The sequence below is a fragment of the Hemibagrus wyckioides genome, linkage group LG05, assembly GCF_019097595.1.
Source record: "Hemibagrus wyckioides isolate EC202008001 linkage group LG05, SWU_Hwy_1.0, whole genome shotgun sequence".
NCBI classification, from domain to species: Eukaryota; Metazoa; Chordata; class Actinopteri; order Siluriformes; family Bagridae; genus Hemibagrus; species Hemibagrus wyckioides.
This window is the reverse complement of record NC_080714.1, coordinates 3,629,259-3,653,514: the sequence shown is the minus strand read 5'-3', so window position 1 is coordinate 3,653,514 and position 24,256 is coordinate 3,629,259. Positions and strand designations below refer to the sequence as shown.

The following is a 24,256-nucleotide window of genomic DNA, read 5'->3' as shown; positions in this document are numbered from 1 at the left end:
CTTCTCGTCCAACATCAGTGTGTGACCTCACAAATGCGCTTCTGGAAGAATGGTCAAAAATTCCCATAAACACACTCCTAAACCTTGTGGACAGCCTTCCCAGAAGAGTTGAAGCTGTTATAGCTGCAGAGGGTGGACCGACGTCATATTGAACCCTATGGATTAGGAATGGGATGTCACTTAAGTTCATATGCGAGTCAAGGCAGGTGAGCGAATACTTTTGGCAATATAGTGTACATATTGCCAAAAGTTTTGGGACACCTCTCCGAATCATTGAATTCAGGGGCTGTTATTCAGGGGTTGGAAAGGAACTGAATTCAATGATTTGGAGGGGTGTCTTTTGGCAATATAGTGTATATTATACTACAGCCAGGTAGATATAAATATTGGCACCCGTCATGAAAATGAACTGGAAAATTGAACATAGCCTATGGAAATAATCAGCACATGGTGAGATTCCATATGGAGACACTGTTGCTGGTTTCAAAATTATTGGCACCCTTATAGAATGGCCCAGTACAGTCTAATGACAATGAAACTCTTTCTTTAATGGTCTAAAGTAATATATATAAATGCCGAAATTCTTCTTCAAGATATGACCAAGACTTAACCTCCTGGCAGATGCAGCCATTTCTTTACAGTGAAATATCTTTGTACTTAGGAAAATCTCTGATGCTATTAGATTTGAATTAACAGCTGCAAAACAGCCCCAAGGCATCACTGACCCCCTACTAGTTTTACTGGAGGCTGAGGAACACACGGGTTTAGAGAATATTTCACACAGTGATATGTACAGTGTATACAGTATGGTAAGGTAGATACAGATATCACAAGATTAAGATATTGGTGTGAGTAAAAGAGCACATTAATATATTTAATAACTAATAGACATCATGTTAAATGCTAAATTATTAGATTATTGGATAAAACAATACGCCTCTGACACGTGCCTGAAGGAATCAGTATGAAGCACATTTTTACAATATGGAAAAAAAAACAAACAAGTAAATGAATAATTTTATTTATTATCAAAAATAAATAAGTTAAAATAAAATAAGTGTAAATAAGTTATTAAAATTAAATAAAGTTAATAAATACATATAATTAAACAATTAAAATAAAAAAATGTTTATAAAATATTTAATTTTTTTGTTAAACATAAATAAGTTATAAGTTATAAAATACACTTAAATAGTTATAAAAAAAGAAATAACATAAACAAACAAACAAAAAATGAATGAATGAATAAATAAGTAAACAAACAAACTTAAATAAAAGAATAAAAAAATAATTAATTCGTTTTTTATTAAAAAATGTAAAATATGTTTAAATAAGTTATAAAATAAGTTTAAATAGTTTTAAAAATAAGTAACATAAAACAAACAAACAAACAAATGAATGAATAAATAAATTTTCTTTTTCAAGAAAATTTTTCTTATTCAAAAAATTGTGAATAAATTTTATCAGAAATTTTAAAATAAGTTCAAATAAGTTATAAAATAAGTAAGACAAAAAAGAAAGTAAAACAAACAAACATTTCTTTTTAAATAAAAAATGATTTTTAGAATAAATTTTAATGTGATGCCTGCTTTTTTTATTTTATTCTTGTTTTTTTCTATTGCTTTTTATAATAATAAAAATAATAATAATTATTATTTTTATTACTAGTAGTAGTAGTAGTTATATGATGTATATATAGTTACATAGTAATTAAACCTCAACTAACTAGAGTTAGTTGAGTTTTAATCTGAATTTTCTTTTTTTTCTTTTTTTTACCTCTTATCCACATGAACCATTACTTTTAATTATTTATTTAATTCAGACTTTTATCAGCTATAACCAGAGAGAGGACGCCCCGCTCCTTTAAAACACAGCAGATAAATCAGATTCATCCCAAATCGCTAAAAAGTAACACAAAGTGCACTATATAGGCTGTGTAATCCAGTGCTCTTGTGCCTTTGCGTAGTGCGCAGCGCTAGTGAGGATGCTATACATTTGAGATACGGCTACCAGCGCGCTGAGAAGCTAAGTGACGTGTTGAAGGAAATGTGTCCAAACAAACTGGCTAAGCTCGGCTTAGCTCCAAATAAAAGTTATAATAATGTCCTACTCGTGATAATTTCGCGATTAGTGAATTGTTAAAAAAACATCCAAACCATGGATATGTTTAATAAATTGACGTCTCTTTTCCAGCAGGCCCTGGAAACTGTAAGTTGTATAAAATAAATATATATATTGTAGAAGTTTTGTAACTTTTGGAGACTAGCATGTTAGTTGGTAGCTGATTAGCCGTGTTGCAGAGGAACAAGCTTGACAAGTTTAACAAGCGAAATAAATGATAGACATGATAGATAAAAGGTAAAGGAACAGGATTAGGTTGTCGTGTTTGTATAAGTACTTTAAAAAAGAGTTTAAATATTGGGTATTGTGTTGCTAGCTTGGTTGCTATGTGCCATTTTAGCCAACGCTGTTGATTATCTACACAAGACATTAACATCACTGACGTATGGCACGTGCACGACAGCTTTATTTATTTATCTAATTATGTTTGTTTATTTTCGCTTGGTATAAACTGTTCTAACCAGCATGAAGGATGTGTTCAGGATCTGCAGGACATTCCTGCTAGTTTTAATCAGGTCCTACAAGTCTGAACACTATTACTACTGCTTCTAGTACCATTACTACCACCATTACTAACTACTATTTTTAGTACGATTACTACTAGGTCAAATTTCTAGTACGACGAATACTACAACACTACTATTATTAATATTACTACTGCTACTTTTACTACTTCTAGCACTATTACCACTACCACCAAATACTATTACTAATATCACTACCACTTCTAGTACTACTATTGCTACTATTAGTACTACTATGACTACCACCACTACTATTACTGCTACTAACATAACTACCACTTCTAGTACGACTACTACCACCACTACTATTACTGCTACTAACATAACTACCACTTCTAGTACGACTACTACCACCACTACTATTACTGCTACTAACATAACTACCACTTCTAGTACGACTACTACCACCACTACTATTACTGCTACTAACATAACTACCACTTCTAGTACGACTACTACCACCACTACTATTACTGCTACTAACATAACTACCACTTCTAGTACTACTATTGCTATTAGTACTACTATGACTACCACCACTACTATTACTGCTACTAACATAACTACCACTTCTAGTACGACTACTACCACCATTACTATTACTGCTACTAACATAACTACCACTTCTAGTACTACTATTGCTACTATTAGTACTACTATGACTACCACCACGACTATTACTGCTACTAACATAACTACCACTTCTAGTACGACTACTACCACCACTACTATTACTGCTACTAACATAACTACCACTTCTAGTACGACTACTACCACCACTACTATTACTGCTACTAACATAACTACCACTTCTAGTACGACTACTACCACCATTACTATTACTGCTACTAACATAACTACCACTTCTAGTACGACTACTACCACCATTACTATTACTGCTACTAACATAACTACCACTTCTAGTACTACTATTGCTACTATTAGTACTACTATGACTACCACCACGACTATTACTGCTACTAACATAACTACCACTTCTAGTACGACTACTACCACCATTACTATTACTGCTACTAACATAACTACCACTTCTAGTACGACTACTACCACCATTACTATTACTGCTACTAACATAACTACCACTTCTAGTACGACTACTACCACCACTACTATTACTGCTACTAACATAACTACCACTTCTAGTACGACTACTACCACCACTACTATTACTGCTACTAACATAACTACCACTTCTAGTACGACTACTACCACCACTACTATTACTGCTACTAACATAACTACCACTTCTAGTACGACTACTACCACCACTACTATTACTGCTACTAACATAACTACCACTTCTAGTACGACTACTACCACCATTACTATTACTGCTACTAACATAACTACCACTTCTAGTACTACTATTGCTACTATTAGTACTACTATGACTACCACCACTACTATTACTGCTACTAACATAACTACCACTTCTAGTACGACTACTACCACCACTACTATTACTGCTACTAACATAACTACCACTTCTAGTACGACTACTACCACCACTACTATTACTGCTACTAACATAACTACCACTTCTAGTACGACTACTACCACCACTACTATTACTGCTACTAACATAACTACCACTTCTAGTACGACTACTACCACCACTACTATTACTGCTACTAACATAACTACCACTTCTAGTACGACTACTACCACCATTACTATTACTGCTACTAACATAACTACCACTTCTAGTACGACTACTACCACCACTACTATTACTGCTACTAACATAACTACCACTTCTAGTACGACTACTACCACCATTACTATTACTGCTACTAACATAACTACCACTTCTAGTACGACTACTACCACCACTACTATTACTGCTACTAACATAACTACCACTTCTAGTACGACTACTACCACCACTACTATTACTGCTACATCCAGTACTGTTTATTCGTGTGCTCATATAAACTCTGCTAACCAGAATGAAGGATGTGTTCAGGATCTTCAAGACATTCCTGCGAGTTTTAATCAGGTCCTACAAGTCTGGACACTTCAGGGCAAAAAACACATTCTTCTGAAATTCCTCAACAACACCAGCGCATTATTTTTGTTTTGTCACTCCTTGTAAATATTTGTAATCCTCATTGTTTATATGTCTCCGGCTGAAACGATTTTGAAACACGCTACAAGTCATGAGCTTCTAGGAAACTAATCAGTGACGTAAGGGAGATGATTTCCAACAGCAGCAGTGTTCGATTAAGAACTTAAAGGAATGACGGGTCATTGCTTTTTCATCGGTTTAATCGTTACATTCAGTGTCTTGGAACATCTGCATAACAAGTTCCAGTAACTAGTACTAATAGTAGTAGTGTCAGTAGTAATAATAGTAAAACAAGTAGCCGTGTTAATCATAACAACAGAAGTAGTATTTGCAATAGTAGTACTTAGAAGTCTGTGTTATAGTAGTAGTAATTAGCGGTGGTAGTAATAGTAGTAGCTGTAGTACTACAACTAGTACTTTAGTACCGGTGGTAGTAGTCATACTAGGAGTTGTAGCTATGTTAGTAGCAATAATAGTAGTGGTGGCGGTAGTTGTACTAGAAGTAGTAGTTATAGTAGTGGTGGAAGTGGTAGAGATATTAGTAGTAGTATTTGGAGGTGGGGTGATAGTGCTAGAAGTAGTAGTTATAGTAGTAGTAGTAATAGTAATGGTGGTAGTATTTGTACTATAAGTAGTAGTTATGTTTGTAGCTGTAATAGTGATGGTAATAGCTGTACTAGAAGTAGTAGTAGTAGTAATTAGTGATGGAAATAGTACTGGAAGTACTAGTAATAGTAGTGATGGTAGTATTTATAATAGAAGTAGTAGTAGTAATTAGCGATGGTAATAATACTACAACTAGTAGTAAATGTAGTGGTGGTAGTAGTTATGTTAGTAGTAGTGGTGGTATTGGTTAGTGACGGTAATAGTGCTGGAAGTACTCGGAACTGTAGTAATAGTAGAAGTAGTAATATTAATACTAGAAATAATAGTAGTAAAAGTGTAATAGTATTAACTATTACACTAAATCATGCTTGTGCTGGTAGTAATAGTAGTACTAGAAGTGGAAATAGTAATACTAGTAATAACAGTAGTATTTCAAATAACCAAGGTAGCAAAACAAGTTAATTCCAGGTTAGAAACTTCTTGTAATGTTACTGAGAAACCCAACAGCATGTGGAGTTGCTACTACAGAATTTACTAGATGTGCATTAATATAAACCACCGTCAGAACTGCTGCTGTAGAAAACTAATCAACACCTTCCACTGGGTGCAGGTAGTAGACTTTTCCCACATGTCTGATCTGTATTGTGTTTATGTCTCGTTTCCAGAGAGAGCCTTCAGTAAATCTGCTGGACTCCTTCATCGATCACTGGAAAGGAATAACTAACTACTACATTGAAACCACAGGTGAGGCTCCGAGAACATAAACACCTGGAGAACTCGGGATAAAGAGATTGTGTTTGTGAAATCAGAACCAATGCGTTTACGTTATGTAAATCGCCAAGACGTTGAAGTCTGTGACGACTGGTCACCATAGAAACGGCAATCAGATCCGAGAATTCAGCGGCTCGGGTTCAAGCTGGTCGTCTGTTTTTTTATGTTGTAAATAGATGAGACACAGCCGGTCAAGCAGACGGACATCCCGTGGAGGCTAAAGCAGATGCTGGACATTCTGGTGTATGAGGAGAGACAGCAGGAGGTGGAGGAGACGGGGCCCTGCATGGAGTACCTGCTCCAGCACAAACTGCTAGAGACACTGTGCACGCTGGGAAAGGCTCAGGTATACACACACACACACACACACACGTGTATGTTTGTCTTTGTTCTTTAAAAATGAACATCTCCCTTGTTTTTTACACAGTATCCTCCTGGAATGAGCCAGCAGGTCCTGCTGTTTTTCTCCAAACTCCTGGGACAGATCCAGAAGCCCATGCTGCATGTGATTAACGTGTATCGACCTGTACAGGTGAGACGTATCCATATAGCAACACGATCAGGGCTAATACTCACTAACAGTGCTCTATTATAGTCAGGAGAATTTACACAGCAAATTTAATACACTGAAAGTTTCTGTAATGGTGTTGAGTAATACCATGAGGACTGTATGTGTGTAGCTTTCTCTCCCAGGTGATTTTATAGCAGATAAATAAGCCAGTTTATGGAAAATATAAAAGGCCATGGAGTCAGAACAACGCAAGTTAGAGATGTGTTGATGCAACATTGTGCAATGCGGTGCTTTTAGTGTACTTAGGGGGAAAAATATCATGCACTTCTTTACTGCTCAGAGGCCATGCCTCCCTCACTGGCACTGACAGATACAAAGGCCACACCTTCTTCACTTGAACTGACAAATACAGAGGCCACGCCTCTTTCACTGGCACTGACAGATACGTAGGCCATGCCTCTTTCACTGGCACTGACAGATACGTAGGCCACGCCTCTTTCACTGGCACTGACAGATACGTAGGCCATGCCTCCTTCACTGGCACTGACAGATACGTAGGCCATGCCTCCTTCACTGGCACTGACAGATACGTAGGCCACGCATTCTTCACTTAAACTGACAAATACAGAGGCCACGCCTCCTTCACTGGCACTGACAGATACGTAGGCCACGCATTCTTCACTTACACTGACAAATACATAGGCCACGCCTCCTTCACTGGCACTGACAGATACGTAGGCCATGCGTCCTTCACTGGCACTGACAGATACGTAGGCCATGCCTCCTTCACTGGCACTGACAGATACGTAGGCCATGCCTCCTTCACTGGCACTGACAGATACGTAGGCCATGCCTCCTTCACTGGCACTGACAGATACGTAGGCCACGCATTCTTCACTTAAACTGACAAATACAGAGGCCACGCCTCCTTCACTGGCACTGACAGATACGTAGGCCATGCCTCCTTCACTGGCACTGACAGATACGTAGGCCACGCATTCTTCACTTAAACTGACAAATACAGAGGCCACGCCTCCTTCACTGGCACTGACAGATACGTAGGCCACGCATTCTTCACTTACACTGACAAATACAGAGGCCACGCCTCCTTCACTGGCACTGACAGATACGTAGGCCATGCCTCCTTCACTGGCACTGACAGATACGTAGGCCACGCATTCTTCACTGGCACTGACAGATACAGAGGCCACGCATTCTTCACTTACACTGACAGATACAGAGGCCACGTCTCTTTCACTGTCAATGACAGACAAAGAGGCCATGCCTCTTTCACTGGCACTGACAGACACTTAGGCCATGCCTTCTTCACAGACACAGAAGCCACACCTCCTTTACTGGCAATGACAGACAAAGAGGTCAAGCCTTCTTCACAGGCAGTGACAGACACAGAAACCACACCTCCTTTACTGGCAATGACAGACACTTAGGCCACACTTCCTTCACTGGCACTGACACACACTGAGGGCATGCCTCCTACACTGGCACTGGCGCACACAGAGACCACGCCTCCTTTACAGGCACTAACACACACGGAGGCCACAGTCTCCTTCACTGAGACTGACTTGAAAAGAAGCTACGCATCCTTCACTGGCACTGACAGACATAGAAGCCATGCCTTCTTCACTGGCTCTGAGAGACACAGAAGCCATGCCTCCTTCACTGGCACTGACACACACCGAGGCCACGCCCCCTTCAATGAGACTGACAGACACAGAGGCCACACCTCCTTTCCTGGCAACGACAGACACAGAGGCCACACCTCCTTCATTGAGTCTGGCTTGCAAAGAAGCCACACCTCCTTCCCTGGAACTGATAGACACAAAGGCCACACCTCCTTCACTGGCACTGACACACAGAGGCCACACCTCCTTTACTGAGTTAAATTCACTACAGCAAGCTCTATTCCAGTCATTCTAGAGCAAGAACTACAAATGTACCAGGAGCTGTGGTGCAGGAACTAAAATCAGCCCTGGTTCCTCCTGTGCTCTATAGAGACACCTCCAAACTATTGCAGTGGAGCTGCATGTTGAATAACATTTATTATTTTAATTTGTTTAATTAGCAAAGAGACTACTGCATAAATTGTGTGTTCTAAATACACTGTAATATACCGGATTTAGCTCTGCCGCTTGTTAGCAGCTCTGTGTTTTTTTATTATTATTATTATTATTATTATTATTATTAAAGCAGATATGAGTAACAGCTGTATCTGTTTTTTCCCCATGTGTTGGTGTTGTACTACAGAAGCTGATTTGTCTGTGTGGGCTCCCTGACTCACAGACAGAGAAGGAGGAGTCGCTGTTCCTCTTTTCCATTTGTTCTCGTGTGAAGAAAGACCCGTACGTCCTCAACTACATCCTAGATGTGAGTCATGATTTTTCTCTGATGGTTTGATGCAACTTTTTTTTATTTGTAAAGAAAGACACCAATCGTAAGCATGTAAATTCATGTAAAACACAGACTAATAAAGACGCCCGGCCTCAGAGATGTAGCTCTGTGTCTGAGGAAGGTGTAGAAGGAGCATGTGGAGGATCTGCTCCAGAGAACTCAGCTTCTCGGTCCACGCAGAGCTCCAGCCGGCCAGACACGGGTTTTATCCAGATTCTCGTGCAGCTTGGGAGAAGCCAGGTGAGTTCCTGAGGGGTCTCCTTTCCAGCTTGGTTGAAGATATGGTGCTCATGTTATGAATGAAAACTTGATTACACTGAGATGGTATGTGTGTGTGTGTGTGTGTGTGTGTGTGGCAGAAAAGCCGTGTGGCCTTGCGTGCGAAGGAGAGCATGCTGCTCCTTACCAGCATTCCTCAGGAGGACATAGCCAAGCTTCTGGCAGAGCAGACTCCACTGTGTGACCTTCTGGCACAGACGGCATGTGAGCTCTACAGTACAATCCCCATCACGCTCCATCCTGAGGATATACACAACTACACCTTAAAACACTGGAGGTAGGGATGAGTGTGTGTGGGTGTGCTGCTAATACTCAAAATAGAAATAGATTGCTTAATGTATGGAAGGGTGGTCATGGCCCAAGTGGTTAAGGCTCTGGGTCGTTGACTGGAAGATTAGGTTTCAAGCCCCAGCACTGCCAAGCAAAACGTCTCGAAGTGTTTTATTTCCAACAAATTCAGAAATCAGATTACTTACATTATTGCAGCCTATCATTTTTTCCTCTCTTTTTATATTAATAAGGATTTGTTGAGGTGTTATTGTTTCCATGGTAACATATACAGCCCTCATACGGGGATTTGTATCATGGACACACCACATAAAGAGATTTTTAAAAATCGTGTTCAAGTGTAGTTAAGGTCTAAAAAAGGACTCCAGTGTCAGCATTTTGTAAAAGTTAGAAGTCAACATCTTCAGGAAAAGAGAGAGAGAGAGAGAATAAAGAGAGACTGGTGAGGGAATGTCCGCTCTATAACGTAAGTAAGACCAGTAAAGAACTTGTTTTGTGGACAAAATCATCAAAGGATAAACGCGTGATGCGTTGTTCTTTAATTGATAAAACGTGTGTACTTGTGGAAAATTGCTGTGGTGTAAAAGGAATAAAGCACTACAAGACCTCACTGTTGATCATTTTCTCAAATTTGCTTCATGTTACAATTAAAAATCACTATGTTTGGGCAGAACTCCATTATCTCCAGCCACCGTGGAGGAAAGCCAGTCGTTTCCAGGGCAGGAGCACATGGACAGGTTCTTCTGCTGGCTCGACTACTGTGACCAGCTCATTAAAGAGGCACCAGAGGTAATCAATCGAATAAGATTATTTTATTTATCATATTACACTACAGCTATTACATTCTGACCTCCTGGTGGTCAGGGTTGGGTCAGGAAGGGCATCCGGCGTAAAACCTGTGCTAAATCAAAACATCTGACCAAATGTTCCGCTGTGGCAACCCCGAACAGGGAGCAGCCGAATGAACAACACAGCTATTATAAATTCATCATCTCTAGATTATATTAAATACATTTTCTCTTCTTCTCTCCCTTTTTGTGTTCAGGTGCTTGCTGTTAAACTTGCCAGAGCTCTTCACCAGCAGTGGCTTACTGGAATCGTTCAGCCTCAGCTGCTACAGATGTGAGTCAAATAACCAAAGGTTTTTGTGAAAGTGTAGATGCCTCTTTGCATGTCATTTATCTTACCTGGGTAATATTGGTATCCATTCCATCCATTTGACATTTTATATTTTTGACAATTTAAAACAATTAGCTTGACACTTGTTACCACTTTGATTCGCCAGCAGGTCCACATTTACCTTCTAACTATTAGTAGTGAGTCAATAAGCCAGGAGTTTAACACTTCGCTTGGTGGTGCTCACTATTGCTGTGGATGGATCTTCATGGACAGCCTACATTATTTATTGTCCAGTGTCACCAAAATGAAGATGAGGTTCCCTTCTGAGCCTGGTTCCTCTCAAAGAGTTTCTTAATCTGATGTATTTCTATGAACAGTCTAAGAAGAGCTGGCCTCCTTAGACTGGCCTTCATGGTGGTGCTCACTACTGCTGTGGATAGATCTGCATGGACAGCCTGTGACCCAGGGGACTGCTGTGATAGAACCACTCGGAGACTATCGACAGGAAGGAATTTGTACTAAGTCAATAATGACCTCAGAAACTACACTGACCTACGAGTTCCTCAAGAGATCTTGGTTGAGAAAGAGAAAGGACATTATCTACATTTACATTATGTCACCAAAATGAGGATGAGGTTCCCTTCTGAACCTGGTTCTTCTCAAGATTTCTTCCTCATATCATCTCAAAGAGTTTTAGCTTAGTTTCTTAATCTAATTTATTTCTATGAACAGTCTAAGAAGAGCTGGCCTCCTTAGAATGGCCTTCATGGTGGTGCTCACTACTGTGTCCATCCATTTTCACTTAGTGACCTGATATGTTCAATTGCAAATATAGTGCGCTGTATTACTACAAGTTCTATGATGCCTTTATGTCATTCCGTATGAATTGATTAGGAATCCATTCGGATGTTGGGTGGAAATGGATTTTGGGTTGCCTAGAAAATGTAAACATTGACTAAAAGTTCCAGCTATATTCAGTCTGTTGGTCAGTTTCTGCAGCTACAACTAAGAAGGAAAATGTTTATGAATTTGATGTTAGGTGAAAAATTTTCTGTGTTTGTGTGCGTTTTGTGCACAGGTCAGAGGTTGGCGTTCTGGTCCACACGGCTCTCCTGTCACGCTGCGTCCATTACACACAGTCCGCCGTCCTGCTGCAGGAGCTGACGCACCTCCTGCTGGGTGATGACACGCACCGGGAGCAGCCGACCGACACGCCCCCACACACACACGAGCTACGCTACCATCTCATCAAGCACTGCGACCACATCTCAGATGAGGTGTCTGATAAGAATTCTGCTCATTTTCTCTAGCCTTCTCTATTGAATCCTAACACTTCCTTTTTAAAACTCCAGATTAGCATCACTACGTTACGGCTGTTCGAGGAGCTCCTGAAGAAGCCCGACAAACACATCCTGACCAACCTGGTACTGCGGAACCTCGAGAGCCGCTCCTATAGGGTGCCGGGTTCAGGGGGCGCTGAAGAGAGATCAGGAAATGATACCGAATTCATGGAAGAGTCCGAGTGAGTGGGGGAAAAAAACCCCAAAAACTAAGCAGTCATTTTTATAATATTGTACTGTTTATCATCTCTTACTCCGATTATTCTTTTTTTTGCTCTCTTACAGAGAGATGGAGGAAGATCCTTTCTTCACAGACAGTGAGTTCAGTGGCTCCGAGCATTTCCTAACCTTGTCCAGGGAAGACAGGAAGTCCAGCACGCACACACAGATAGCTGAAACTGTTAACAGGTAGAGAGCAAGCTTGTGTTTGACTTTCTCTCCTCTCTGACACATCCATCACATAATCTCTCTTGTATTTTATTGATGCTGATGTATCAAGGTCCTGTTATTTTCCCATCCAGCTTCCTGTGTTTAGTTCCCCAAGAGGCAAAAACGTCCCAGCATGTACAGGGAGCAGGACATGACACGTACGTCCACGATGCTCTGATATCGGTAAGACTTACAGAAAACCATCACGTAAGCTTGTATGTTATTGTGGTGATTTATCACCAATTATTAATAACGTTCCTATTTAACGATCCAATTGTGAGGAACAGCAGAATGTAGATTTGGGTAAAATTATGATCTAAAAGACACCTCCACCAGGAGGGTAATAACATACTCCCCAAAAATGTTATACATTCATAATAGGCTTTATTTATATAAATACATTCTTAGAATCCTTACACCGATCAGCCATAATATTATGACCACTAAGAGGTGAAGTGAATAAGACTGACGATCTCCTCATCATGGCACCTGTTAGTGGGTGGGATATATTAGGCAGCAATTCAACATTTTGTCCTCAAAGTTGATGTTAGAAGCAGGAAAAATGGACAAGAGTAAGGATTTGAGCGAGTTTGATGAAGGGCCAAATTGTGATGGCTAGACCACTGGATCAGAGCATCTCCAATACTGCAGCTCTTGTGGGGTGTTCCCAGTCTGCAGTGGTCAGTATCTATCAAAACTCCTGTAAGTATCCTTTAATTCCCCATGGAGGCTCCATCTCGCAACTTACAGGACTTAAAGGATCTGCTGCTAACATCTTGGTGCCAGATACCACAGCACACCTTCAGGGATCTAGTGGAATCCATGCCTCGATGAATCAGGGCTGTTTTGGCAGCGAAGGGAGGGACCAACACAATATTAGTCATAATGTTATGCCTGATCGGTGGGGCTGAATAATAATATGATCATTTTTAGGCATTAGTATTTAGTGTGGATGGAAGGATTCACTAGTTTTATTGCTTTGTAACAGAGGTGAAGCTGTAGCTTTGGGTTACAGAAAGTTTCACTCGTTATACACCTTTCTTTTTGTCATCCATCGGGTAAAATACTACTGTAAATGACTACTGTACTTATTAGTTAGGTGTATATCAGTGCAATGCCTTGTTAAAATTTGAAGCAAAGTTCATTAGTATGAGAGAGTGTGCTGTTAGATTAACTCAGTCTCTCTCTCTCTCTCTCTCTCCCTCCCTCTCTCTCGTTTCCCAGCTGAAAGAGTGTTCGGCTGTTTCTGCGGACTGGGGTTGGCCCGATGCTCCGAAACCTCCTGAAGTCCACTCCAGCAGTGCAGACTTCTACGAAGGCCACTTCCTCAAAGTGCTCTTAGACAGAATCGCACGCATCCTTGAGCAGGTAGCTGTGATTTTTTTTACTGTCTCATATTTATCCAGAGTAAATGATCTTCACATTCTCTTCACATCACCATTTCCTCCTCTGTGTTCGTGTCAGCCGTATGAGCTGAACCTGCAGGTGACGTCGGTGCTGTCTCAGCTGGCCGTGTTTCCTCACCCTCATCTTCACGAGTACCTGCTGGACCCTTACATCAGCCTGAGCCCCAGAGCTCGCTCGCTCTTCTCTACACTCGTCCGTGTGAGCGTTTTTCTTTTCTTTTCTTCTCTGTTGGTCACATCGCCCATGTCTGGTAAAACTCTCTAAAACTTTAGAGTAAAGCAACTTATAAGTAACTTGTGTAACTTATATAACAAGTGTTTTTACTCCAAATTTATCTACATTTCACACTTTCTCTAAGCTTAACATGGAAATATTTATATTACACCAATCAGGCATAACATTATGACCACTGAGAGGTGAAGTGAGTAACACTGATGATCTCCTCATCATGGCACCTGTTAGTGGTGGAATATACACTATATTGCCAAAAGTATTCGCTCACCCATCCAAATAATCAGAATCGGGTGTTCCAGTCACTTCCATGGCCACAGGTGTATAAAATCAAGCACCTAGGCATGCAGACTGTTTTTACAAACATTTGTGAAAGAATGGGTCGCTCTCAGGAGCTCAGTGAATTCCAGCGTGGAACTGTGATAGGATGCCACCTGTGCAACAAATCCAGTCGTGAAATTTCCTCGCTCCTAAATATTCCACAGTCAACTGTCAGCTGTATTATAAGAACGTGGAAGTGTTTGGGAACGACAGCAACTCAGCCACGAAGTGGTAGGCCACGTAAACTGACGGAGCGGGGTCAGCGGATGCTGAGGCGCATAGTGTGAAGAGGTCACCAACTTTCTGCAGAGTCAATCGCTACAGACCTCCAAACTTCATGTGGCCTTCAGATTAGCTCAAGAACAGTGCGCAGAGAGCTTCATGGAATGGGTTTCCATGGCCGAGCAGCTGCATCCAAGCCATACATCACCAAGTGCAATGCAAAGCGTCGGATGCAGTGGTGTAAAGCACGCCGCCACTGGACTCTAGAGCAGTGGAGACGCGTTCTCTGGAGTGACGAATCGCGCTTCTCCATCTGGCAATCTGATGGACGAGTCTGGGTTTGGCGGTTGCCAGGAGAACGGTACTTGTCTGACTGCATTGTGCCAAGTGTAAAGTTTGGTGGAGGGGGGATTATGGTGTGGGGTTGTTTTTCAGGAGCTGGGCTTGGCCCCTTAGTTCCAGTGAAAGGAACTCTGAATGCTTCAGCATACCAAGACATTTTGGACAATTCCATGCTCCCAACTTTGTGGGAACAGTTTGGAGCTGGCCCCTTCCTCTTCCAACATGACTGTGCACCAGTGCACAAAGCAAGGTCCATAAAGACATGGATGACAGAGTCTGGTGTGGATGAACTTGACTGGCCTGCACAGAGTCCTGACCTCAACCCGATAGAACACCTTTGGGATGAATTAGAGCGGAGACTGAGAGCCAGGCCTTCTCGTCCAACATCAGTGTGTGACCTCACAAATGCGCTTCTGGAAGAATGGTCAAAAATTCCCATAAACACACTCCTAAACCTTGTGGACAGCCTTCCCAGAAGAGTTGAAGGTGTTATAGCTGCAAAGGGTGGACCAACGTCATATTGAACCCTATGGATTAGGAATGGGATGTCACTTAAGTTCATATGCGAGTCAAGGCAGGTGAGCGAATACTTTTGGCAATATAGTGTATTAGGCAGCAAGTCAACATTTTGTCCTCAGAGTTGATGTTAGAAGAAAATGTTATAGGAAAAATGGACAAGCGTAAGGATTTGAGTGAGTTTGACGAAGGACCAAATTGTGATGGCTAGACAACTGGATCAGAGCATCTCCAAAACTGCAGCTCTTGTGGGGTGTTCCCGGTCTGCAGTGGTCAGTATTCATCAAATGTCCTGTAAATATCCTTTAAGTCTAAGACTTAAAGGATCTGCTGCTAACATCTTGGTGCCAGATACCACAGCACACTTTCAGGGATCTAGTGGAGTCCATGCCTCGATGGGTCAGGGCTGTTTTGGCATCAAAAGGGGGAGCAACACAATATTAGGCAGGTGGTCATAATGTTATGCCTGATTGGTGTGTGTGTGATCTAACATTTTAAAGCAGGAAAGCATAATTATATAATGTTTGTTACATAGCTAAACATAATAATAATAATAATAATAATAATAATAATAATAATAATAATAATAATAATGAGAATTCACCATCCTGTAACAGAGCTATACATTGCTAATCTGTAGGAAAGTAGGTATCAAATCTTTACTCATTTCTCACCGTGTTTCCCGTTTCTTGCTGTAGGTGATCGGCGAGCTGATGCAGAGGATCCAGCACATCCCAGACTTCACCCAGAGACTCATCTCCGTCAGGAAACAGCTCATAGGCCTCGAGGAGGAGACTGTGTAAGACCGAGTGTTTGGTTCGATCTGACTAGTGTTAAAAGTACAAAGTATAGACGAAGGTGTCTTGGAGACCAATATAAAGTAAGGAATAAACATGATGAGGTGTACACTCATAGGAAAATGATCAGTGGCAAGTTGGTGTGATTAGGAACAGACATGACTTGGACATGTCTTAGACATGGCTATGACTTGGACATGACTTAGTTTTTTTTATTTTTTATTCTGCTTATTACATAGTAGCTAGACAACTGTTGAACATTTGTCCATTACACTGATCTGGCATAACATTATGACCACTGAGAGGTGCCATGAATAAGACTGATGATCTCCTCATCATGGCACCTGTTAGTGGGTGGGATATATTAGGCAACAAGTCAACATTTTCTCCTCAAAGTTGATGTTAGAGACAGGAAAAATGGACAAGCGTAAGGATTTGAGCGAGTTTGATGAAGAGACAAATTGTGATGGCTTGACCACTGGATCAGAGCATCTCCAAAACTGCAGCTCTTGTGGGGTGTTCCTGGTCTGCAGTGGTCAGTATCTATCAAAAGTGGTCCAAGGAAGGAACAGTGGTGAACCGGCGACAGGGTCATGGGCGGTCAAGGCTCATTGATGCACGTGGGGAGCGAAGGCTGGCCCGTGTGATCCGATCCAACAGACGAGCTACTGTTGTTCAAATTGCTGAAGAAGTTAATGCTGGTTCTGATAGAAAGGTGTCAGAATACACAGTGCAGGACAGTTTGTTTGCAGATCAGTCAGGGTGCCTATGTGGTCATAATGTTATGCCTGGTGGGTGTATATTCCAGCATTTTATTTGTTTTGTTATTGCAGGTGTAAAGCATCACATCTTCACCTCTTTTAAATTAGTTATAAAGCGCTGACATTGGAGTCTCCTTCCAGAATTGTTAGAGGAATTCACCACCGACTACAACGAACTGTCATCATCAAAACACACATTTTAATGTATATATTTAATAGTTATATGTTTATTTAGAATTTATTTAATGTAAAACAGATCAGAAAAAGAGATCTGCTTTCTGACCAATCAGAATCAAGAATTCAGAGTAAAGTGTACTGATTAAATGCTGAAGGTTTGATGAGCCCCACCTCATTTCTGTTTAATATCTCAACACTGTGTGAAAGTGCTCTCATGATCAGTGTCATGTCTGATTTCTGATTCCTTTGTCCTCCCTCATGTCCAGAGCGGATCACTGCACCCTGTTGAAGGGCGTGATCGTACTGGAGGAGTTCTGTAAGGAGCTGGCAGCCATCGCCTTCGTCAAACTCCCTGTGGTCGATCAGGAGCATCTCCCAGCACCGTAAATAAACACAGAAACTTCAGGTGCTTCAGAGTTCACACGTGTTTGCACAGAGGAAATGCGAGACTGTCACTGCAGGGTACGATACACTGGCATGGGTCACTTTCCGCCCACACAGGTACAGTAAGGGTCAGTACTGATGCAGGTCACATGGTTGGGGGTTTCAACCTTCCCTTTCGAGACATGCAGTGAGAATCGACTGGGTGAACAATGATAATTAATGACTTAACATCAGAGAAAAATGTTTAAAGTGATGAAGGTGAGTTCTTCCTCAGTCACTACACAAACACTAAAACTGAAAAAATGTCTCTAAAGATATTTATATATCCATCGGAATGTTATAAAGATGCAGTGGCCTTATTTAGTATTTATATGGTGTATTTTTATACACAGGAGTCAATACTCTTATTTTTAGTCAGATAAGTTTTAAAAACTATTTTCAACCAAAATTGAAGTTCTTCTGCTTTGATAAAATCTTTTAATGCATGTTATTTTTATAGAAACTGGTAGAGTCAAGTTAAACCTCGCTGCTGAACCTAACGTCCAAAAGGGTGGAGCTGGACCTGATCCAACCAGCTCCACCCACTGGACTTCTGATTCAAGTCTGCCCAGGCCTAGGTGGGAGGAGCTAGATTCAGTCTGACTCCACCCCTTGTTTTTTTAAATCAAATCTTCCCTGGTGAGCTGAGTTGGATCAGGTCTAACTCCACCCCCTGGATTTTTTATTCAAATCTGCCTAGGTAAGAGTAGCTGGATCAGGTGTAACTCCACCCCTTGATTTATTTTATTCAAATCTGCCCAGGTAGGAGCTGGATCTGGTCTAACTCCACCCCTTGATTTATTTTATTCAAATCTGCCCAGGTAGGAGCTGGATCTGGTCTAACTCCACCCCCTGGATTTTTTATTCAAATCTGTCCAGGTAGGAGGAGTTAGATCAGGTCAAACTCCACCTCCTGGATTTTTTATTCAAATCTAAACAGGTAGAAGGAGCTGGATCAGTACTAATCCCACCCCCTTTGATTTTTGATTCAAATCTGCCCAGGTAGGCAGAGCTGGATCGGGTCTAACTCCACCCCCTGGACTTTTGGTTCTGCAGAAGGGGTACTTGGCATAGTTAGCTGGATTGGAGCATTAATATAGTCTGGTAGAGAAGATCACCTTTATCTGTACATGTCATGAAACGGAGAATATTAAACATACGCTCATCGTGAGTTACATAAAATATATACGCATAATCAGCTGCTCTACTTCTGAGCCTAATCCCAAAGAGCGCAAAATGGGCACGGGTAGCGACGGTATCGAATCCTAGTGCTCATGCTCACATTTTGCACATTAAATATTAAGATATATATTAAATTAACCTGAGTTTGGAGGATCCTGAGCTATCACACATCTCTCATTTCATCTTTCTTACTCCATTTTGTTCTCCTCATCAAGTTTCCCATAGTGATCGCCTTTAATTATCACCTTTAACACGTATTTAATGATTTAGCTGATCATTTCTCAGTGACATGTTTAGGAGACTCGAGCCTTTTCTGCACATTAGTCTTATATTATTATTTATATCATAATGATAACATATTGTAGGCTTTGAAATCTGTATGGAAAAAGACTTTAAGTGTGATACGTTTGCATGTGGACGTTTATTAATATTTGTTTTAATTGCTGAACCAGACAGTAAAAATCTGCAGATGTTTCTGTATGTATATTCCTAAAGTAGTCTCAGTCCTTATGGCTGTGATGTAAACTCTGATATTCTCAGACTCTGTGTGGCTTCATGCACAGGTTCATGTGTGTGTTTTGTTCCTTCGATGAATTCAGTGTTTCTTGTTGAAGGACTGGACGCGTAAATCTGATCTGTGTGTACACATGAAGATGACAATCATGACATCAGTAAATTGATTTATTACAAAACAGAAAGGTATATCGTGTTTGATACCTGGTACATTTTTTGTGTGTCATAGCACTTAAAGGCAAACTCCAGCATTTTTCATTTCTATACAAAACATATTTTGTCTCTTCCGAGTACAACGATACTCACACACTTGTAGTGATATAGATTTATAGCCCTGAACCAATCAGTAATAGTTAAGCATTAAAAGATAACGGTTAATCTTTTTAACCTACCACTACTTTTGTTAATCTACTGATTATCTACTGTTAATCTACAGCGGTCATTAGCTTGACTCTGTTGTGGTTAATAAGTCAAAAGCCAATCATTAGAGACTCTTCATGGGCGGGAATGATCTGTCCTTTAACCGCTGTAGTATCTGCCCTTTCAGGCTCTGATTAGTCACTTCGCACCACGTATACATCTCGTTGTCCGGCAGCGGCGGGCTGCTGAGCTCCGCCCCTTCCACTGAAGGGTCCAGAGTTGCGAACGTATTGAAACAGATCCCATCGGATTGGCCCAGGACTCTGCCATCATGCTGCACTCCCAGAATCCCCAGCATGTTAAAGTGCAGTGCGCGATGCATCGCCTGCATGCAGTCCTTGACGAATTTGTACCCCGCCCATTCGATCGAATAGCCTTTCTCTGAGACGATCACGGGAAGGTGAAGGCGTGTCTCAGAACCCGCTGTGTGCTTAGCGAGAAGCAGCCATAATCGCTCCTCGCAGCTGAAGACAAAGAGCGGCCGCTGGCACACCACAGAGCAAGGCATGTTCACGGGGAGAGAAACGGGGAACCAGGGCTTCTGGCGATATCTCACTCCAGCGTCGATGAGACTCAGTATGTCCTGGCCACGCAGAGTAAGAGGAGCCTTTCGATCCCACCACTGAGCCTGCAGAGACTCCGAGTCGGCCTCGGCTATCGTCTTCAGGCTGCCCCCTAGTGGACAGAGAGAAGAAGCTTTACTATTACACCATCTTCAAGCACTGACTCACTGAATTCCCTCACTTCTTTTATATTTTCTATGGAAGATGAGATCATGATCATGATTTTTATTCTTGTTCTATGTTTTATTATAAAAGCTAAAGTGATGGCTTAACTCTATGTTGAAATAGTGAGCAGACAAGAAGAGTGAAATATTTGTGTGAAATTATTTACAGGAACTTTGTAGCTTTTCAACAGACCTCTTAACATTTATGATTAATCTTTTGGCACACGCTTTTTTATATGCTGCTTTTTAAACAGTAGCAGAATCCTCCAACATCTACAACTGATTATATTACACTGATCAGGCATAACTTTATGACCACCTGCCCTAATATTGTGTTGGTCCCCCATTTGCTGCCAAAACAGCCCTGACCTGTCTAGGCATGGACTCCACTAGATTCCTGAAGGTGTGCTGTGGTATCTGGAACCAAGATGGACTTGAAGGACACTTTTCACAGATACTGACCACTGCAGACCGGGAACACCCCACAAGAGCTGCAGTTTTGGAGATGCTCTGCTCCAGTCATCTAGTCGCCGTCACAATTTGGCCCTTCATCAAACTCGCTCAAATCCTTACGCTTGTCCATTTTTCCTGCTTCTAACACATCAACTTTAAGGACAAAATGTTGACTTGCTGCCTAATATATCCCACCCACTAACAGGTGCCATGATGAGGAGATACTCAGTCTTATTCACTTCCCCTGTCACTGGTCACAATGTTATGGTGTATATGCCTGAATGATAAAGCTGACCTGTGACCTCGGCGAGGAAGGTGAAGCGGATCCAGTTTCGCCACTGTTCCTGTACCAGCAGCATGGTGATTGGCTCACACTCAAACCCCGCCTCTTCTTTTACCTCCCTGCGCAGAGCATCACGGATGCTCTCGCCCGCCTCCATGCGGCCTGCAGGGAGGTACCAGTAACCATAACAGTCCCTCTTCGCTTCCTGCACCATCAGCACATTGCCCTACAGCCAACACACACGTATACACAGTTACTGCAGTGCGATGCATATTTATCTCCAGATGTTAAGTGTTGCATATGTGTATGTTAACAATCCTCACCTCAGAGTTGAAGATGACAGCGCTCACTATGTAGCAGATGTTTCTTTTCAGGGTTACAGCCTGCGCATGATCAGGCACGGAGTCCAGGTCTGGAACCTCCCGCCCTTCTCCATTCAGCATCCTCTTCACCTCTTTCTCCACAGCTTCGTCCATCCTGCTTACTTGGAGGATCACTGGAGCCTAAAAACGAAGGCGGTCCGATGACGTCACACAACGTCAGACTGATGCCGGAAGTAAATTCCAATTTCATTTCAGTTACTTTCACTTTAAAAAAAAAAAAAAAAAAAGTTGTATTCAAGTCCATTTAATAAACAAATAGGACTAGAAATGAGTGAAAAACACGGTTAATTCTGATTGGTCGACAGTGATGCTCTTTGGTAGATGTAGTTCGTGCAAAAGGACTACATCGGGAAGAAGCTAACGTGCTAACTAGCAAAACATCAGCGCTAGCATCAAATAACGACTAAACAGCTCGGCTAAGTGGATTTGTAGTCAGGGTACTGGAGTGTATCTATACATTTATGGGTTTTTAAATAGAAAAAAAAACAAGATATATTCAATAATATACTGTACTTACAGTGTTAAGCCTGACTATATTGAACGACAGAAACGAAAACGTCTTCGGCTACACTGCCAAACGTAAGGGATCGGGGTACAATTTGTGACCTTAATTAAAAACGAACAACCTGATATTCTGCGTAGATACATGTATTATGAAGGAATAACAAATAATAATAATTAAATAAAAAGAAAAGATATATTGTATGCATGATAATACTATATAATTAAAACGACAACAGCAAAGGAATTATTTGTTGGCTATAGAAGTGTTTTGTAATTTGTTGACTGTCTCTAACATTCTTAACATAAAGTAAGTACACTATCTACAGTATACACAGATTAATTTAGGTTTGTGTATGGCAATGTTTCCTTTGGCCACAGAATAGTATTTAAATATTAAAGAATCAGAAGTTAAATGTTATTTTAATCATTCTTTGTTTAAAATGCGTGATTATTTCATCACTTCGGTAAATGTGCGGTTACAGCGTGGAAACACGAAGTACTTCATTTAATTTTGTTTCTAACAAAATTAATTTAGCGACATATTTTAGACCTAAAGTCATATATTAAAACCATTATTAATAATAAATCATATTCTACTTATATAGATCATATTCTATTCTAAGTAAAAAATATATTATTATTATGATTATTATTTAAAATCGCAAAATCTGTGGTGTCTACGGTGACATGAGCTGTCCAATCAGAAAATGATCTCGCAGCCCATCAGCCAATTGTAGCAGCGCAGGAGGCGGGGATTATCCTTATGAAGTAGCTGAGCTTGGGAAGTAGAAGGGATTTCTTGGGCATGCGCACTCGGGCGCTGTGTAGTAGAACGCTACCTCGCGTACGAAATCTGTGACTCGATCTGTTCGTTTCTGTCGGATTTACGAGGCAACAGCGGCGCCATCGATGAGAGGATTACTTTGAAAAACGTCCTTTCATTAAGAGGAGCTTGTAGCTGTTTAAAAACTAGCTGAACGCGAAGCCGAACTAAGAGAGAAATGAGCAGGTAGTTCACAGCTTTCTCCCCCTTCAGAGGAGCGTTATGTGGAAGAGTGTTGATCAGTGACGCCTGGAGAAAGAACTAAAAAGCTGACAGAAAGCCATGGCTGGGGTTTTATCTCCTCACTTCCAGATCATCTGCCTACTGCTTGTGCTCTTCGACAGCACTGGAGGTAAGGAGACTTTAATCTGGGAAAGCTTTGAAGCAAGTTAGTCATTTTTATTTACGTCACAGTTCAGGTCCAGTCCTAAACATCTGTCTCGAGCTGTCCTGCCACAACAAATCACACCTTTATATCTTTACTTTTTCACTTTTCTATCTAGAAAAATATCTTCTCCATCTTCTTTGACATTTACTTGCTTTTAAAAGTGTCCCTGGAATCCAAACTGGTGCGTTTTTATCCCAGTTTCTTAATGCAATGACCATCAATATGATAAAATCATCTCAGTCTTACAGGAAAGCAACGAAAAACGTTTCCACGACTCATCCTGTACTAGTCTTGCGTTCGTCCAATTAAAAGCTCTCTAGGGTGAATATGTCCCGCCTCTGGGGGCGTGTCTTGCTCTAGAGTGGCGTCTCGTTTTCATTATATGGGGCTTTTTAAACATGTGTATATTTGATTTTTGTCATATTCCGCATATCCTCTGGGCTGTTTCCCACCCCAAAAATTCTCTCTTGCACCTTTAACATCTTCTGTCAGGTTTGTTTAGATCCGCATGAGGCTTAATTCAAGGAATTCCTAATAACTAGAGAACGACACTTTTTATCCGTTTACGATTACGCTTAATTTTGCGAAGCGTCCGGAAAACAACACATCCGTCCCTGTTATTGCTTGTGTCCTAACAGCTGGACTTATTATAAACCCCCGTACTTTTAAGTTAAATAACAAAAACAAAAAAATGCAGAAAGACATTTTTTTCCTCTCTATAATTAGTTTATCTTGTAATCTGTTTTATGTAATTGGGTGGTGTGTGTGTGAGAGAGAGAGATTTATCTTTAGCTGGTTTAAAAAGAACAATGAAGTCGTCAGTCGTATTTATTTAATTATTTATTTTATTTTTTTATTTATTAATACATTCTGTTTTTTAAATTATTAGATTTTTAT

The 24,256-nt window shown here is 40.9% G+C and overlaps 3 protein-coding genes across 6 annotated transcripts in view; 2 read left to right on the top strand and 1 right to left on the bottom strand.

The window, feature by feature from the left end:
• Nucleotides 1-2,032: 2,032 nt before the first annotated feature.
• Nucleotides 2,033-19,505, top strand: fhip2b (FHF complex subunit HOOK interacting protein 2B). The gene is made up of 17 exons (XM_058388986.1): nt 2,033-2,208; nt 6,006-6,084; nt 6,288-6,457; nt 6,539-6,643; nt 8,888-9,007; nt 9,104-9,271; nt 9,391-9,587; nt 10,270-10,387; nt 10,644-10,720; nt 11,796-11,994; nt 12,070-12,239; nt 12,343-12,465; nt 12,579-12,669; nt 13,711-13,854; nt 13,951-14,091; nt 16,224-16,324; nt 17,527-19,505. Exons 1-17 carry the CDS (start codon nt 2,158-2,160, stop codon nt 17,645-17,647), a joined length of 2,175 nt encoding a protein of 724 aa, XP_058244969.1. The 5' UTR covers nt 2,033-2,157; the 3' UTR covers nt 17,648-19,505.
• A 75-nt stretch (nt 19,506-19,580) lies between these two features.
• nudt18 (nudix (nucleoside diphosphate linked moiety X)-type motif 18) lies at nt 19,581-22,243 on the bottom strand. 3 transcript variants are annotated; one of them, XM_058388990.1, is made up of 4 exons: nt 22,162-22,235; nt 21,585-21,805; nt 21,274-21,487; nt 19,581-20,473 (listed from the first exon to the last, which is right to left on the bottom strand). In XM_058388990.1, exons 2-4 carry the CDS (start codon nt 21,735-21,737, stop codon nt 19,863-19,865), a joined length of 978 nt encoding a protein of 325 aa, XP_058244973.1. In that variant the 5' UTR covers nt 21,738-21,805; nt 22,162-22,235; the 3' UTR covers nt 19,581-19,862. The 3 variants fall into 3 exon arrangements, with proteins under 3 accessions (XP_058244973.1, XP_058244972.1, XP_058244971.1); XM_058388989.1 differs by having other exon boundaries at nt 19,582-20,473; nt 21,585-21,764; nt 22,162-22,243; XM_058388988.1 differs by having other exon boundaries at nt 19,582-20,473; nt 21,585-21,848; nt 22,162-22,237.
• Nucleotides 22,244-22,942: 699 nt separating this feature from the next.
• The window catches only part of adam9 (ADAM metallopeptidase domain 9), a 25,329-nt gene continuing 24,015 nt past the window's right edge, over nt 22,943-24,256 (top strand). For both annotated transcript variants that reach the window (XM_058388985.1, XM_058388984.1), the window contains exon 1: nt 22,943-23,323. In XM_058388985.1, the coding sequence (XP_058244968.1) occupies nt 23,254-23,323 (70 nt within the window). In that variant the 5' untranslated portion in view covers nt 22,943-23,253. The remainder of the gene's footprint in view (nt 23,324-24,256) is intronic.